The sequence below is a fragment of the Dreissena polymorpha genome, chromosome 1 (assembly GCF_020536995.1).
Source record: "Dreissena polymorpha isolate Duluth1 chromosome 1, UMN_Dpol_1.0, whole genome shotgun sequence".
In the NCBI taxonomy this organism is placed as follows: domain Eukaryota; kingdom Metazoa; phylum Mollusca; class Bivalvia; order Myida; family Dreissenidae; genus Dreissena; species Dreissena polymorpha.
This window is the reverse complement of record NC_068355.1, coordinates 139154093-139171145: the sequence shown is the minus strand read 5'-3', so window position 1 is coordinate 139171145 and position 17053 is coordinate 139154093. Positions and strand designations below refer to the sequence as shown.

At 33.4% G+C, this 17053-nt stretch overlaps 2 protein-coding genes across 2 annotated transcripts; one reads left to right on the top strand and one right to left on the bottom strand.

Moving 5' to 3' along the window:
• Nucleotides 1-1197: 1197 nt before the first annotated feature.
• LOC127867267 (uncharacterized) lies at nucleotides 1198-6090 on the bottom strand. Its single transcript, XM_052408308.1, has 5 exons — nucleotides 5956-6090; nucleotides 5395-5484; nucleotides 3486-3550; nucleotides 3247-3318; nucleotides 1198-2919 (listed from the first exon to the last, which is right to left on the bottom strand). The coding sequence occupies exons 2-5, from the start codon at nucleotides 5466-5468 to the stop codon at nucleotides 2780-2782; spliced, it is 351 nt and encodes a 116-aa protein (XP_052264268.1). The 5' UTR covers nucleotides 5469-5484; nucleotides 5956-6090; the 3' UTR covers nucleotides 1198-2779.
• Nucleotides 6091-11358: 5268 nt separating this feature from the next.
• LOC127854949 (uncharacterized) lies at nucleotides 11359-12462 on the top strand. The gene has a single exon (XM_052390176.1). It carries the CDS (start codon nucleotides 11359-11361, stop codon nucleotides 12460-12462), a length of 1104 nt encoding a protein of 367 aa, XP_052246136.1.
• The last annotated feature ends 4591 nt before the right edge of the window (nucleotides 12463-17053 follow it).

Here is a 17053-nt window from a genome sequence, read left to right as displayed (position 1 = left end):
ATACAATTACATAGTTCAAAAGTTGTGTTCTATATATAATTAATCTTGCAGTTATATACAGTCAGCAGAGTCGTTCTACTAGAACAATTTAAATCCTTGCTACATGTGTTATTTAATTCTTTATACGGCTTTCGACTTAAGAAAATGTTCAATGAAATAAATCTAGGTTTCTAGGTTTATTGTGTCTTTTACCTCAATATTGTGTTGGGGCTAATGTGAAGCCAATGTAACAGTAACCCCTAGGGAGGGCAAATTTTCTGCATGATTTGCACAAACTTCAAAGAGAACTTAATAACGATGTTACACACCAAATATTGTAGTCATGCCTCTTGTGTTCACTTTACATATATAAACACTACAACTCTCTCTGAATATAAAATGAAATGCAGCGCATGTTTTTATAAGTCTGTAACTCACGGTTTCTTAAATAGAATATTCACATTTTATGTACTAGAACTTTCACTACACACAGTTTGGATCAAGATCAATTCAAGCGCAGTCTGATCAGGATCCAAAGTGTTCGCTTAACATCTTAAGAAGTACTGACTGAATGACAATTATGTTGAACAGTTTGGATCCTGATCAGTCTGCTATTTTGGAGCCAAAATGGTCGCAATCGCCCTAAGGTCCAATGTCCTGTTATGTGGCTCATTTTTTCTCATGATTGATACAAATTATCATGATATAAAGCAAGTCTGTTGGATATTAAATAGTATGTTTTAGTGTGCATATTCCACCCATGGATGAAATTTACAAAGTTAGTTGTTATTTAAAGCTATTAAACAATTAAAAAAAGTGTTCAATTCTTTTTTATTTAAGTCAAATGTATGCTATATTTGTTATAAACATACATATGATTAACACTCAACAAAAGTTTAACGATCACTATAATACACTACACACCTGGCGTGGTTAATGGTCTCTATTAAAGCAATATAGTATAATACATGCGAAAGGTGCTTTTACATATAAATATATATACAAATATGTTTACTTTTCTTATAAAAAGCTTCTACAACAGTGTAATAAGATATATAACACACTTAAAGGTTAATGCAAGTATGCATAAGGTTAAATTGGCTTAATTTTAAATTTTCATAAATAAAAAAAAATCTGTATAGACAGTTTTATTTTTATTTTTTTGGTAGACTGCTCACTTTTCATGATTTATTTTTAATTTTTATTTATTCCCCCCGACTCAATTTGTTTGAAAAATTTCCCGTGAAACAAATAAAAAAATGCTGGCCTTAAACTAGTACAATAATTAAAGTTAAGGTATTAAAGTCATTTTAGCTCACCTAAGCACAACATGCATATCGGAAGCTTGTGTGAATCGCATATTTCAATCGTCCATTGTCAACATGTTCAACGTTAACACTCTAGTTTTATCGTCCAATCTTCTTGAAACGTGGTCAGAAAATTATATCGATGACGTATCTTCCGCGTTCAAAACTGAGCACATAAGGTCAAAAGCTAGGTCACTGGGTAATATATTAAAACAAGCTAACTTATACTTTGAAAGTTACATTTTGCAAAAAAAACAATCTTCATGAAACTTTGTAAAAACATTTGCTCTTATAGTATTGAACCCGAGTTCAAGGTCGAGGTCTGTTAAAAATAGAGCCGTCAATGGGTGTGTGAGTGGGGCTTGTAATTTTGTTAAAGTGCAACTTGGTAATACTAGATCTTGCTTCCTTTCACGTTTAAAGTTATAGCTAATGCAGAAATGTTTAATAACGACGACGACAACGTTGGTGATGATGTTGATGGCGGTAATGATGACGACAATGATGATGATGATATATTGCTCGATATACGTGTGATAAATGTATGAGCGATACCAAAATGGTTAATACTTCTCGATCGTGAATCTTTGTAAAATTTAAGTGGTGTGTAAAGGTTTTTATATGGCTTGAAAAACGTCTGGTTATGGTACTTGTGTTATGCAACTTTAACACATATTAGATACGAATACATTTTATACATTTCCGATCTTCAATCCTAAGACAATCGAAGTTGAGTGTAAATGTACTATATGGATAGGCATGCGTATGGTTATCGTATGTGTGTCATGCAACTTATATTATATATATTCGATACAAACATGTAGACAATCTGCATTGATAAAACGAGTTTGAAATTATTCCTAATCACGCAAATGGACAAGGCATGTCAAAAAGTAAAGTATAATTTCACAATGGCACATCTGTGAATATAAATCAAATAATGAACTTAACAGCATATCGCAGACGAAATGAAAAGCATATGAAATAAAATACAAAAAAAGAATAATTTATTATAAAAAAAGTTCTATACTTTCATTAACAATTTACATGTATTTATACACGTTTATATTAAATTATCTATTGTAATCAGCAGTATGTTGCATAATAAATTGTATATACCTGATCTTGTATGAAGCGAAATCAAAATGTAATATAACGATGAATAGAAATTGAATGCATTTAGAACAAAAATTCATACAATCAAAGTATCGCAAATCCTTTATAAGTCGCAACGAGTGAAGTTCTATTTAAAACACTCACAATGAGCAGCAAAGTTTAATCAAGTATGTGCAAGTAAGAAAAACATTTCATAGACGATGCATTGTCGGATCAAAGGTTCCTTTCTTATAAATCATATGTATATGTGCCTACGTTGGTAAATGCAAAGCTTCAGCAAGTGATTATATCGGCAATATTCTTCATTATACAAACATAAATGTTTATCCCGATCCTGTCAATACTTTTGTTCCGATGTCTTATCCAGTGAAGTGGGGTTAGCACTTAGCAGTCGTTGCCTGGCCATGATTGTACGCCGGGTATGGCGACTGCCAGCCGTATTGCGTGTGACTGTAGCTCGGCGGAGTGGAATATCCCGTCGGCGTCTGCCCCGTAGTCGTTATGTATATTACATTAGCTTCAAAAGGAAACTGTTTGATTAAAATAGCAGTATGTGTTAGTAAGTGTAAGTTATCAATATGACCTCATCTGTTAGTTTGAAATCCCAATGCAATGTTTGTGTAATGTTTTATAAGGCTTGAAAACAACACACTTTATTTCAATTTTGATAAAATTTAAAACAAATCATTTGTAAATGAACAAATAGTTAGATTTCGAACAATATATATCAGCACCTATTGTTGTTAAGATTTAGTTATCGCGCATGTATTTACTTATTAAGCTTAATTGTTTGATTGCTAACTTGGTTGAATGATTTCCTCTGTCAATTCATACAGATCATTACCTTGTTTTGGCTGTCTCATCATCTCAGCCCTGGCCCTATATTTGCTTATGCAGCAACACACGCAGAGCACACCTTTGACAATGAAGGCAACTACCCCGCACACGCAGAGCACACCTTTGACAATGAAGGCAACTACCCCGCACACGCAGAGCACACCTTTGACAATGAAGGCAACACCCCGCACACGCAGAGCACACCTTTGACAATGAAGGCAACTACCCCGCACACGCAGAGCACACCTTTGACAATGAAGGCAACTACCCCGCACACGATTCCGATGATTTGAGCAACAGACAATCTATTGCTGCAACGGTATTGAGCGAATAGGTTTGTTTTCGAGTAACAGAATGACAAATATGTCTAAAAATATATAACTTAATAAATAGAGTGTATATCCTGGCATTCGAAGTAAGAATGAAACATATTTTCCACAGCAAGGGATAATATATTTAAAAAGAGCTATGCAAGTGGTCTCCCTTTTCAGTGAAAATATCCATTGGTATAACTTTGAAAGCAAACGTTTTTGATTATCTTTGTTCTGTAGAAATGTATTAAATGAATGGTCTTAATTACCATTTAAGGCAATTTAATTGCCATATAACGCTTGCTTCGGATGTCTATAGAAATTTACAGTAGATTTCAATAATCACTTCTTAGGTCTGCCGCTGACCTTAAAACTAGTAATATTCGTCGTATTGTTTTAGGGTCGACTTGTCCCTGACGGGATGCATGTCTTGAAATCTTTAAACGGTCCCGTATAGTACGAAGTAGGCTTTACCGAAGAATACCAGTTAACATTTCATGCAAAGCAATATTGATCGGGTTTACAGATAAGATATTTTTAATAATCAAAATTAATACCCAACAAACTAGATATTTGGCACAAAACAAAAATATCAACCATTGCAACCTGCATTACGTAAGTGATATCGAATACAGTATGTTATCTTGTTAGGCCAGCAGCTTCATTCGTTTTAACTGAATTTCGAAAATTAACATCGATAATCGCGTACATGTACGGGATATTTTATAATGATATGTAATCATTGAGTAAACATTTTTGTTGTATAATATAGTGTAAGGTTTTGGCAAATAGCATGGTTGTCTGTTCATACATTTCAGCCTCGTTCTGGGAAGATATGAGTCGCGTTCTGAGAAAACTGGGCATAATGCATGTACGTAAAGTGTCGTCCCAGATTAGCCTGTGCAGTCCGCACAGGCTAATCAGGGACGTTACTTTCCGCCTAAATTTGATGTTTGCTAAGAAAAGACTTCATTTAAAAGAAAAAAGTCATAAAAGCGGAAAGTGTCGTCCCTGATTAGCCTGTGCGACTAATCTGGAACAACACTTAACGCACATACATTATGCCCAGTTTTCTCAGAACACGACTCATATTGTTTAATTCATGTTCGCACAGTCCGCGAAGATTAATCAGGACCGACACTTTCCACTTATATTGAATATTTAATTTAAATAATGTCTCTTCGAAACCAAACTTTTTCAAGGCAAAATGTGTCGTCACGGATTAGCCTGTACGGACTTCACAGGCTAACTTGGTAGGACACTTAATGCCCATGCATAAAGCCAAGATTTCCAAGAACGAGGCTTATTTGTTTAATATAGAATAATTATTTAAATATTATATGTTAATGGCTTAATATAATATAGCCTTCTGACTAATTCATACATTTCAATATTATTACATCTTTTCAGCTATGTTACTATACATCAATTTGAACTTCTACAAGGAATAATTTTTGATTTAAAATATATAGCATTCTGATATTTGGTAAGCATTGGTACGATATAAAATTCTGATATTTGGTAAGCATTAGTACGATATAACATTCTGATATTTGGTTAGCATAAGTACGATATAACATTCTTATATAATGGAAATATAAAGACCATCAATCATTCTTACATTTGTATAAGAGCATAAATACATCTATTCAGCACGAGAACATTTTGTTTACTATAGAACAACATGTCATCCTGCCATTTTGTAATAATAAGTACACTAAAGTTTTATTCCGTCAACAAGAAGCTCTGCCAGGGCCATTATTTCTGTTTAATACAATAACTTAAGAACTAATTATTGGCTATGCTCATCCGTTTATCATTTAACTGAACAATTAATTTCTTACCAGGATTCCGTGTTGTCATGACAACAGTATGTGTCTGCAGTGCAGTATGTGTAGTATTTCCCGTACAACTGCATATCTCGAAGCAGTTAACTGAACATATCACACTCAAAATTAAATGAAATCATTCGAACGCATGAATACATATTTATCATTGTCTTAAAAGCGTCACGTTTTGTCAAGGATTAAAGATCTCTTTACACGGAAATATGTTACTTGTATTTGAAACAAACGTGAATAGCCGGTAGGGCAAACCCTCCGACATTAGTTTTGGTAAAAATTTGCATAATAGAATATATTATATATTTTACATCTTTGCATTTGTATATTTGGAAACCGATTATCTAAACGATAATTGAACTGCTAATTAAAAACACGTATACACACAGTGTAACTATGATATTGAACAAAAACTGAAAGTGTTCTTTTTTAAGAAAATATATTAAAACACATAATATTAATATTTTAATAATTAAATTGAAACTTTTTGTCTCGAATTTTGTATTATGAACCATACAACGGAAAGAAAATGTAAGAAAATATAAAAAGAAGGAAACAACTCACCGATCCAAGTTGCATTAAAAATGACAACAGAAAAACTAATTTAAATTAAGCATAGTACGTTATGTTCGTTGAGAGTCCTATGCATCGGAACTTGTGTTTTTTTATTCGATCTTTTAACTTCCTATTTTCATATCACTTTATATCGTTTCGATTTGGTGATAAAGGAATGTAAAGGCGTCTTATCAGCAAATGTAATTATTAAGAAAGGAGGAACTTCGGATAATACATTGACACAAGTGAACAAATGATGTGCAAGCAATTGCAATATACAACCGTGTTATAATACATCACATCGCGTACACGTTAACTTTGCCGCCTGATTACCATCTGCAAATGATTGTCTTTCATTACTGGACGCTTGGACGATGTTTAGTTAACAAGACATGCAGCGTACTCTTTTCTTTTTGTTTAATATCACCAAAAAGCAAAATTATACATGTACATACATTGTAAACATTTTTTCCTTCAAGAAGATAACAATGCAATTAATTGGTGTATATGCACGTTCAATGGAATATTGTTGTTTTTTTTAAATATATTATCTTCAAAATATACCTATTCTGCATGGAAATAAGTGATAATTGTGGTTTAACCATGGGTAATTATGAATGTTTTTTGCAATATTAAAAGAAAACAACAAAAAAGTAAAAGTAAGATAGAAATATAAAAAAGGAAGCTTGAAGCTCACACCTGATCGTCAAGTAATCTCTGATAAGTTGTATCAAATTGATCGAGATTATCGTTTTATAGGGCTATTTCTTGTTCTATATCTAAGCGTTATTTAAGGAATGTAAGGAAATTTTTGAAATCAGGAGGTTGGTGCATTCTTTTCAATTTAAATATATAATATTTCATTAAATCAATGGTGAAATTAATAGTTTGTATGTTTTTATTATATTCCATCTGACCAAAACAAATTAATTCGTAGTTAACATGTAATAAAATGCCTTTATCATACATCTACTCATCTAATCTGTTCCATAAATGTTTTGCTACCCGGCACTCCCAAAACAAGTTTTCAATATTTTCATCGTTTTCATTGCATATATCACATAAGTAAGAGCTCGTCAGTTTGCACCGAAAAAGATATTTATTCGTAGCAGTTAGCCGCATAATAAATTATATTGGAAGCATCTTAAATTTGTATCCGTAAAAGTTTTGAACACTACCGTGTTTATCTTGGCCCAATTTAACTCTTTATTTTGAAAAATATTTTGCCATCTATTTATCACATTCGAATTTGTATTGTTTATTTCAGACAGCTGAAGATTATATAAATATTTAGTTGGTTGGTACGATGTTTTGATTATATCTAATAATGATTTTTTCCTTGATCCTGTTAAAAAACGTTCGTATACAAGTTCCAATATATCTTTAGGTATGTTATTTATAAGACGATTGTATCTAAGAAAGTCATTGTCCGATGAATTATAGATATATTTGAAATCAGTAAAGCTATACAATTTCTTCACGCGAAAGTCAATTAACTTATCAAAAAACACGGATTCCTTTGTCGTGCCAATCTTTCCAGTACAAAGTTTTATTTTCAATTTTTATTTTACTATTATTCCATATAATATGTTTGCTGAAGTTATGTTTATAGCAGTTTTCACACGTATTCCATCCTTGAATTATGTTTTTTAGAAATTCGTTGTCTTTACATATACGTTTGATATCATGTGTTTGTAAATTTGATTCAAATAGCTGTCCTCCTCCGAATTTTTGTAGGAATTGTATCATACAAACACTTCCACATACTATTATTTTCTGTAAGAAGTCGTTTAACCCATGATCCCTATATAGAATTTAGGAACATTTCAATGTCTGTTAATTTCAGGCCTCCATTTGCATAATTCATTATTATTTTGCTGCGTTTTATTTTGTCGGGTTTACCGCTCCATAAGAAGTTAAATATTTCCTTAGTTATTTTGTGTATTGTGTGTTAATGAGGATTCGTTTATACAGTGAATGGATATACAAGTTTTGGTAAGGCGAATGTTTTTATTACTGTAATTTTCCCAACTAAGGCTCAATTTTCTGTGGTGCTATTGTTTAAGACAATTACTGAATGCACATAATTAAGGTTCTAAGTTCATGGACATATTTTTTATTTTACAATTATAAAAGGATAACCCAAGAGTGTTTGCAGATTCTGATGTCCGAATAAATGTGGGATCATTGCAAAACCGGATTGTAGTATCATTTAATAGCCCTACTCTTAAAACTGTTGATTTTGAATCGGTAAGGTTTAATCCAGAAGTATGACCGAATTGTGTTATTGCATTGACCAAATTTTCAAAAGAATTTTGTGCACCTTTGTTGAAAAAGGTTGCATCGTCTGCGAAGAGCGACTGTTTCATTTCTACATTATTCACAACAATACCCTTAATATTCTGGTCGTTTTCAATATATTTAGACAGTATTTCGATACATGTTACAAACAGTGACGATGATAGAGGACAACCTTGCCTAACGCCATTTTTTTATTTTAAAACTTTCTGGCATGATATTTGGAGAGTAGATTTGGAAAGGACGAAATATTCTTAACATGCTATTTGTTTGTCCATTTATGTTACCAAATAATAGTTATAGCGAAAATCCACGAACTTCTGGAACACCCCTCGTAAGTTTAGATGCACATCGTACATGTATGGTATACATGCTGGCAAATTCGGCTGTACAGCCGTTTTCAATTTCAGAATTAAATATCTGGCTTATTTCGCATTTTTCGACACATGTTCTTCTTAACTTTTATTTTAATTTATATTGAAATATATATAAAATAAGTTTTTTTACACAGTTTATATAAATTCATTAATATTTGACAAAATGGTATATACCCGCTTTAAGCAAGGACGTGTGGAAACAACTTCAAAGAGTAAAGATTCCCGTGTTCACTGGTGACAAGATAAAGTACCCTGCATTGAAGGCAGCTTTTCAAGCATGTATTGACGAATCGCCAAGTACCCCACAGTACAAACCTCTGCAATTACGTCAGTACCTAGGTGGCGAAGCGCTACATTCGATTGAAAATCTGGGACATTCGAATGGACATATAATGCTGCAAAGGAAAGGCTTGACAGGAAATATGTTGGTACCAAAAGAGTAGTGAACCTATTCTTAGATGAGTTAGAGAATTTCCAGCCGTTAAAGAATGAATCACTTAAAGAAGAAAAATTCGCTGATTTACTTGACATTGCAGTAATTAACTTAAGGAAGTAAACCATCTTCATGATCTTAAAGGAGGATCATTATACCACCGTTTGTTAAAGAAACTTCCACTAACCATGTTAACACGCTATATGAGAACACTCCATGACAAATCGTAACCAGACTCTGTTGAAACATTGAAAACGTTTGTGAATGAAGAGACGGAATATGCAGTCCATGCAAATGAGACTATTTATGGTTTGAAACACCAAGAAAATGAATGAAACCCCAAAAGACCTTCTTCCTAAAAACAGACGCAAGGCAAAAACAATCTGTTAAATGTCAAATTTGCAGAGAAAATCACAATGCATGGGAATGCATGAAATTCAAGGCTATGCATGTAGAAGAACGATGGAAACAAGCAAAAGATGCTGGACTTTGCTTCAGATGCCTTAAAGGTAGTCATAGTGGGGAAAGAATGTAGATTAAAGGGACAGTGTGGAATAAATAGTTGCACAAAGACTGACAACATACTATTACATAGAGTTGAATGTTAATGCTTAAGCATTCCACCCAGTACCAAAAGAAGATGTCTCGAAGACATATAGTATATAATAGATCAAGTATTGCTCTGAGAACCATTCCGGTAGTAGTATCAGCAGGCAATCGTGAATTAGTCATCAATGCATTGTTAGATGACGGGAGTACAACGTCTTATCTAAATGAAGATGTTGCATGTGAATAACAACTCCAAGGTGAAAGAAAAACCATAGAAGTTAGTGTGATGAATGGAAAATCAGATAGATTCAGCACTAGGAATGTTATGTTCAAACTCCAGAGCTTAAATAGAAAATTTGAGCTTTCAATGGAAGCAAAAACAACACAAAATGTTACTGGGAAACTTCAAACAGTGAATTGGCAAATAATGAAAGAGCAGTGGCCACATCTTAAAGACAAACCATTCCCAAGTACTGGTAGAAAGAAGAAGATATATTTACTGATATGTCTTGACTATGCGCACTTTCATAGTTCACTTGGTGAGATAGTAGGTGGTGATGGTGAACCCGTGGCTAGATTGACACCAATAAATGGAGAGAATAATCATAATAGCACTAGCATGTTTGTGTTCCATGCTAATAATACCTTGGAGACTTCATTGAAACAGTTTTGGGAAGTTGAAAGTGATACGGAGTGTAACCAAATGTCACTAGAAGACAAGAAAGTGCAGGTTAAAAATAGAAAACAGTATTGAACACAAAGACAATAGATACATAGTTCCATTGCCATGGAAATCAGATGAAGAGACATTACATGACAACTATAGTAGTGCTGTAAACAGACTATATGGCACTGAGAAAAAATTGAAAAAATCTCCTGAATTTAAGCGGGAGTATAGTGATATTATAAGGAAATATGAAGAGAAAGGCTTTATGAAAAAAGTTAAAGAAAAGACAATGAAAAAGGATGTTTTTTGTCACATTTTCTGTAGTTAGGCCAGAAAAAGAAACAACAAAAGTTCGCATTGTGTTTGATGCATCATCCCAACATGAAGGCACATGTTTGAATGAGTACCATAGTACAGGGATCCAAAATTGCAAAGAGAACTGTTTGATGTGTTGCTAAGGTTCAGAAGAAATCAGATCGCAATTGTTTGTGATATAGCGGAGATGTATTTGAAAGTTGGCCTGGCAAGTGAGGATGAAAAATACTAAAGATTCATATGGAGAGAATCACCAGAAAGCCCCATCGAAACATTTGAATTCACACGTTTAGTGTTTGGAGTTAACTCATCACCATATCTAGCCCAGGATGTATCTCAACATAATGCTGTGCTGCATGCTGACATATATCCGATGGCGGCTGATACAATTCTGAAGTCTACTTACATGGACGATAGCATGGATTCTACGAAAAATGTGACAGAGGGAATAGAACTATGTAGTCAATTGAGAGAGCTGTGGCAGAAAGCTGATATGCATGTTAGAAAGTGGATTTCAAATTCACTAAAAGTGTTAGAAACAATACCAGAAGAAGATAGAGCAGCAGAAATAGATTTAGGAAAAGGAAATCTGCCAACAACTAAAGCTCTTGGGAATATCCTGGCAAGCAAAACATGATGAATTTATATTCAAAGTCGGTGACGAAATGACCATGCCAGATGAAATCACAAAGAGAAATGTATTAAAGACTGTTTGTAGGATATTTGATCCTTTAGGTTTTTAAGCGCCATATGTAGTGCGAGGGAAACAAATCATGCAAGACATCTGGTTAAGTGGGGTTGACTGGGATGAAAACGTGAGAGAAGCAGAGAAGTTGAATTTTGAAAAGTGGTTCGAAGAGCTTAAACATTTAGATAAGATCAAGATTTCACGTTGTCTCAAAAACGAAAATAATGAAACACGAATGAAGTCAATGTCAATTCATACATTTGTAGATGCGTCATCAATTGCATATGGAGCAGTTACATATTTGAGATGTGAGTATGAAAAAGAGGATGTGACTGTACGCTTTGTAGCTGCAAAAGGTCGTGTTGCTCCCATAGAATCTACTAGTATCCCAAGACTTGAACTACTTGCAGAAACACTTGGTTTAAAACTTACATCAAGGATTTGCAAAACTCTTGAAATAGAAATCAAACAAGTAACATTATGGTCGGACAGCATGAATGGCATATATTGGATACGAAATAACAGCAGACAATTCAAAACATTTGTTGCAAACAGAATTGGTGAAATTCACAGAGTAACAAATCCAAGTCAATGGAGATATGTTCCAACAAACGAAAACCCAGCAGACTATGTGTCAAGAGGTTTACCTGTTAACAGTCTTGCTGTTGCGAACAATTGGTGGGAAGGCCCCAGCTTCCTAAAGGAAAGTGAAAACGAATGGCCAAAGAGCAAAATTGTTGTGGGTAATGATGGAAAATTTGAGATGCGAAACACAGCACAAACACATTTGCGTACATTTTTAGTGTCACAAGAAGAGTGGATACTTAGCCCGAAAAGATATTCAAATTGGACGAAACTTGTAAGAATTCGAGCATGGGTCATTCGATTTCTTGAAAACTGCAAAATGAAGAAAGAAGATCGAGTCCGTGGGCAATTGAATGTAGTTGAAATTGAAGAAAGCAAGAATGAAATGATCAAAGAGACACAGAGAAGATATTTTGTAGAAGAGTATGATAAACTTAGTAAGAATCAGAAAGTAGGAATTTCCAGCAAACTGATCAAACTGAATCCAAGATTAGACACCGAATGGGTGATGAGAAGTGACACTAGATTAAAGTACTCTGAATTTCTTCCATATGACACTAAATATCCTGTTTACTACCCAGAAAGAGTCCAGTTACAGAGTTAATTTTGAAAGATGCCCATGATCAGAACAATCATAGCGGAACAAATCAAACACTCTCTAATCTGTCAGTGAAATACTGGATTGCAGCTGCTAGAGAACAAATAAGAAACTGGGAAAACAAGTGTTCCGAATGCAAACGAAGGAAAGGCCATCCAAAGGATCAAATCATGGCACCTTTACCTAAAGTGAGAACAAAAGTTACCATGCGTGCATTTAGTAATGTCGCAGTAGACTTTGGTGGTCCGTACATTACAATCCAGGGAAGGGGAACAAGACGAACAAAGAGATACCTCTGTCTATTTACATGCTTATCAACACGGGCAGTGCACCTAGAAATAGCCTTTGGTCTCGACACAAACGCATTCTTGAATGCATTCTACAGAATGGTGAATAGGAGAGGTTTACCAGTTTCAGTGTATTCTGACAATGGTACTAACTTTGTCAGGGCAGATAAAGACCTATGAGAACTAGTGCAGAATGTAGACAAAGACAAAATCAAAGAAAGTGCTGCTAACCGAGGAATACAGTGGTTTTTCAACCCTCCTGCGGCGTAACACTGGGGTGGCGTACATGAAATAATTATTAAATCAGCAAAACGAGCAATATCAGCAATATCAGCAATCTTGATATCAACTGATATATCTGATATATCTAATGAAGAGCTCATTACAGCTTGTACTGGTGCTGAAAGTTTGATAAATTCTCGTCCACTAAGGTACCTGTCCGCAAATGTTGATGATTGCACACCGCTGACTCCAAACCATTTCCTGTTTGGACAAGTTGGAGGCTCAGTTAACCACACAGATTAGAGTCCAATTAAACGCTGGAGGCGTATACTAGAACTCGTGAAACACTTCTGGAAACTTTGGTTGCGAGAGTTTCTGCCAATGCTTGCTGGCAGAAAGAAGTGGTTTCAACAATACAGAGACTTTCGTATAGGAGACGTTGTTCTTGTTGTCGATCCTGAGCAGCCTAGAGGTCAATGGCCGCTCGGTAGAATAGTGGAGATTTTCACAGGAGCTGATGGTCATGTTCGCACTGTCAGTGTTCGTATTGGACAATCAGTTTTGAAGAGATCAGTTACAAGACTTTGTTTAATTGTGCCATAGGAAGAAGATTAGAGCATGAACTCAGCTTCAAGACCAAGTGCAAGTGTAAATAAGCTAGTTGAATGTTGGTTGTTGTGTTAAGTGGCATAATAATCCACAAAGCAACCACTGTAACTATTATTGTTAGGTGTAAAAAGTTTTATATGCAGATTTGCAATTTGACTCAGAGCGCATAATAATAACTGTGTATCCATATTTATGGAAATAAAAACACAGTGAACATTTTGTGAAACTGAAGAGCTTGACATTTTGCTTTATTTCTTGTAATTACATTTTAGTTTAATATACATTGTATGACATTTTGATTATAGAGAATGTATATTATTTGTTGCTTTAATTACGAACTTTTATCATATATATGCATGTGAAATGTTATAGTTTTGTTTTTAAAATAATGCGATTGTTTGTAGTTGAGAATTTTGAGATTAAAGTGTCTTGTTTGTATTGTAGTCTGATATAACAGTAAATTATAGTTAGTATAGTAATAGTAACGCTTGCACTGAATCTAGATAAGTAAATAGTTAAGAAGATGTGTCATACTGTTAACATTTGATAGAATACAGTATAAGTCTTATACTTAATGGCAGTTGATAGAATATAGTATATGACATACTTTAGAAATTTGACAGAGTACAGTTAGCATTAGCAGTTAGCATACATCTGGTATACTTGACATTTTGATAAACTAAAGTTTATCAAGGTAGGGGAGATTGTTCTGCAGGGAAATTAATGGATAGCATTTAACCATGAACTTAATAACAACATTGTGATGCCTGTTGTTTACATTAATATCACCCTGTTTAAAAAGAATTTATTTCACCATGCTCTTTGTTTATAGACAATCCCAGAATCGATAATATGGGCGCCGCCATATTGGCTATTACGTAACCCGCGATTGAAAACGGTACTGAAGAATTTGACAGATTACAACGTTATCATAGTGTACATCCGCTTTATTCCAATAAACAGTACTTTATGACTTCGCACATTAGGATTGAAAACAAGTGAAACATGAAACCAAGTGTCGATATGTATCACATCGTAAATCAATATAATTAAAATTAAAAATATACACGATAGATTCATAAAATATGTGTCTCTGCAACAATATTCAGTGACAACACGTAATTTTTAAGGCCGAGTTGGCATTTTTTAAGCATACCTTTCAGCATAATGCCTTTGTATAAAATTTAATTATTTCTTTATGGAATAAAATTATTCAAGCATAATTATAAAGGTATAGAAATATCTAAAGTGTGAAGTAAACGTTGTGATTTTAGCGTAAATAGTGCCGGAGATATTAACAAAGATCTATCAATATACATGTATAAAGATTGGAAACATCCATTCAGACCATATTTTTTGGATAGATCTTTGATATTAATTAGATAGATTTAAGATCGATGTAGACAATTAAATTGATATATGCCTTTGTTTAAGCCTATATTATTTCTTATTAAATGTCGTACGTTCTATACTTTCCGGAGATATTCATTAAGAAACGTTGTAAGATTAAAGACTTAGGACGACTTCTTTAATTGAATAATACATCTCTTTGTTTGTCTAAACAGTTACCATTTCGCTATTAATATTTCCCTTGTAAGTGTCATTTTAAAGGTAATATACAAATCTATAGCCAAAATGAAGTTTGTGATTCTAAAATTGTTTCGTAAATCTTTGTTATCGAAACTCTGTAAGATTTTCAGGTAGAGATTTTTTTTAAATTAAAATAATGTATCTAGTTTAGTCTAAAACTAAAGTGGTTTTTAGCAATCTTTTATTTAAAAATCGCTCTCAAGCTAATACAAAAATAACTAGCCGGAAATGAATTTTGTGATTTAAATGAACAAGTATCGGAGTTATTCGCTTGCAAAACTGTGTAAGATGTCAGGATATGTCAAACTTTTTTTTATTGAAAAGGACATATCAGCTTTTGTCTACAACTTTCTTATATTATTATTTAAATAACGTTTTACATGTTGCCTGAAATATTATTTAATTTCTTAATTACATCTTAATTCGCGATTGAAATGTTCAACATGGAAAATAATGAGCCTTAAATAGTTTCAATTGTGTTCTCTAGATTTCCTAAACGTATGTCTTTATTAAATGTTCGTAAAACGGTCTAAATTTTACGCTTAAAAAATAAAAACACGCACAAAATAAGTGATTTATTTTTCTTTAATTACGGATTATAAATGACAGCAACATACATCTCTTGAAAAAAAACTTTAAATAACATGTTAAATGACAATCAAGACCTTATTCATGCCAGGGACCGACACAAATAGGTCCATGTCCATGCTGTGTGTTATTAGTCTTAAACGAATGCAGATGAACCTTATTTCTACTAATTACGTAATTTATATTAATAAAAAAAAACGAACTATTATCTGGTTGTCAGATCGATAACAGAAACTCTTTAAGGTAGTGCACCTCTAATGATTTCCCGCGATTTCTTCGAAGGTTGAAGAGCCAACTATTAGGTGCCGTAGCCTAGTGGTTAAGGCGATAGACTAGAAATCTTTTGGGATATTCCCGCGCAGGTTCGAATCCTGCCGACGACGCATACTTTTTTGCGACGCGTTTTATTTATTTTCTAACGTAATTTGATTTAATATGGCATATAAGCTATATTTATTGTTAAATATGTTGCAATTTTTATGCACATTTTTCAATTATTAAAATTAAAACAACGTTATGGCGAAATTGGGTGATTTACTGTTGAAAATACGAACCATGCATGTTGCATTTTTATTTTTATTTCAAAAAGTAAACGGTAAATCTGTCTAGTTCTTGGTATTTTTGCTGTATATAGTGTTTCTATAAAAACTAAGTTTAAAATATGACTTAAATGATACTATTTTGAATTTTATGACACTTTGTTTTTAACCGACCCAATTTTTACTTGGCTGAAATCACTTACATTTCATGGTGCTCTTCCATAGATAAAAATTTGTAAAAAATAAATGTCTGTAAAAGAATACTTATTTCATCTTGTTTAAACTTTAAACACCTTTACAGCATCTGTACACACCAACTGCATGCCCATATTTGGAAATTTGAATGAATTATGGAACTTTTATATACCCCAGGGGTGAAAATAAACTGGACAAAAGCCGAGCGTGGGGGTGGTTTTGAAAAAATCGGTATATTTTTTTAAAAAGCATGGAAAGCCTACCTACAAATTTGCATGTAGTTCAGTGAAATGATGCTGATTAAGAAAATAATTAATTAGATTATATTTGGATATGTGCCCATTAGAGGTGCACTACCTTAAATCCTCAAATATATTTGATAAACCCGTTTCGCTTCCTTGTTTTGCGTAGAGACCTATACACACATATATAGGTCCATGTTTATTTTTTCAGTACCGTTTTGGAGGCGCGCGAGAGTAATCAGGGGCGGGTAATCCGGGAGGTATCGATTTCTGGGATTGTCTATATTACAGCAAATTAATTCCCTGAATAGATGTTTGACATTTA

Coding starts and splice junctions, on each gene's coding strand:
- LOC127867267 (XM_052408308.1), bottom strand. CDS start 5,468: ATGCAGTTGTACGGGAAATACTACACATACTGCACTGCAGACACATAC. Junction 3,551..5,394: donor CATGACAACACGGAATCCTG/GTAAGAAATTAA, acceptor ATACCGTTGCAG/CAATAGATTGTCTGTTGCTC. Junction 3,319..3,485: donor AGTTGCCTTCATTGTCAAAG/GTGTGCTCTGCG, acceptor TCATTGTCAAAG/GTGTGCTCTGCGTGTGTTGC.
- LOC127854949 (XM_052390176.1), top strand. CDS start 11,359: ATGCAAGACATCTGGTTAAGTGGGGTTGACTGGGATGAAAACGTGAGA.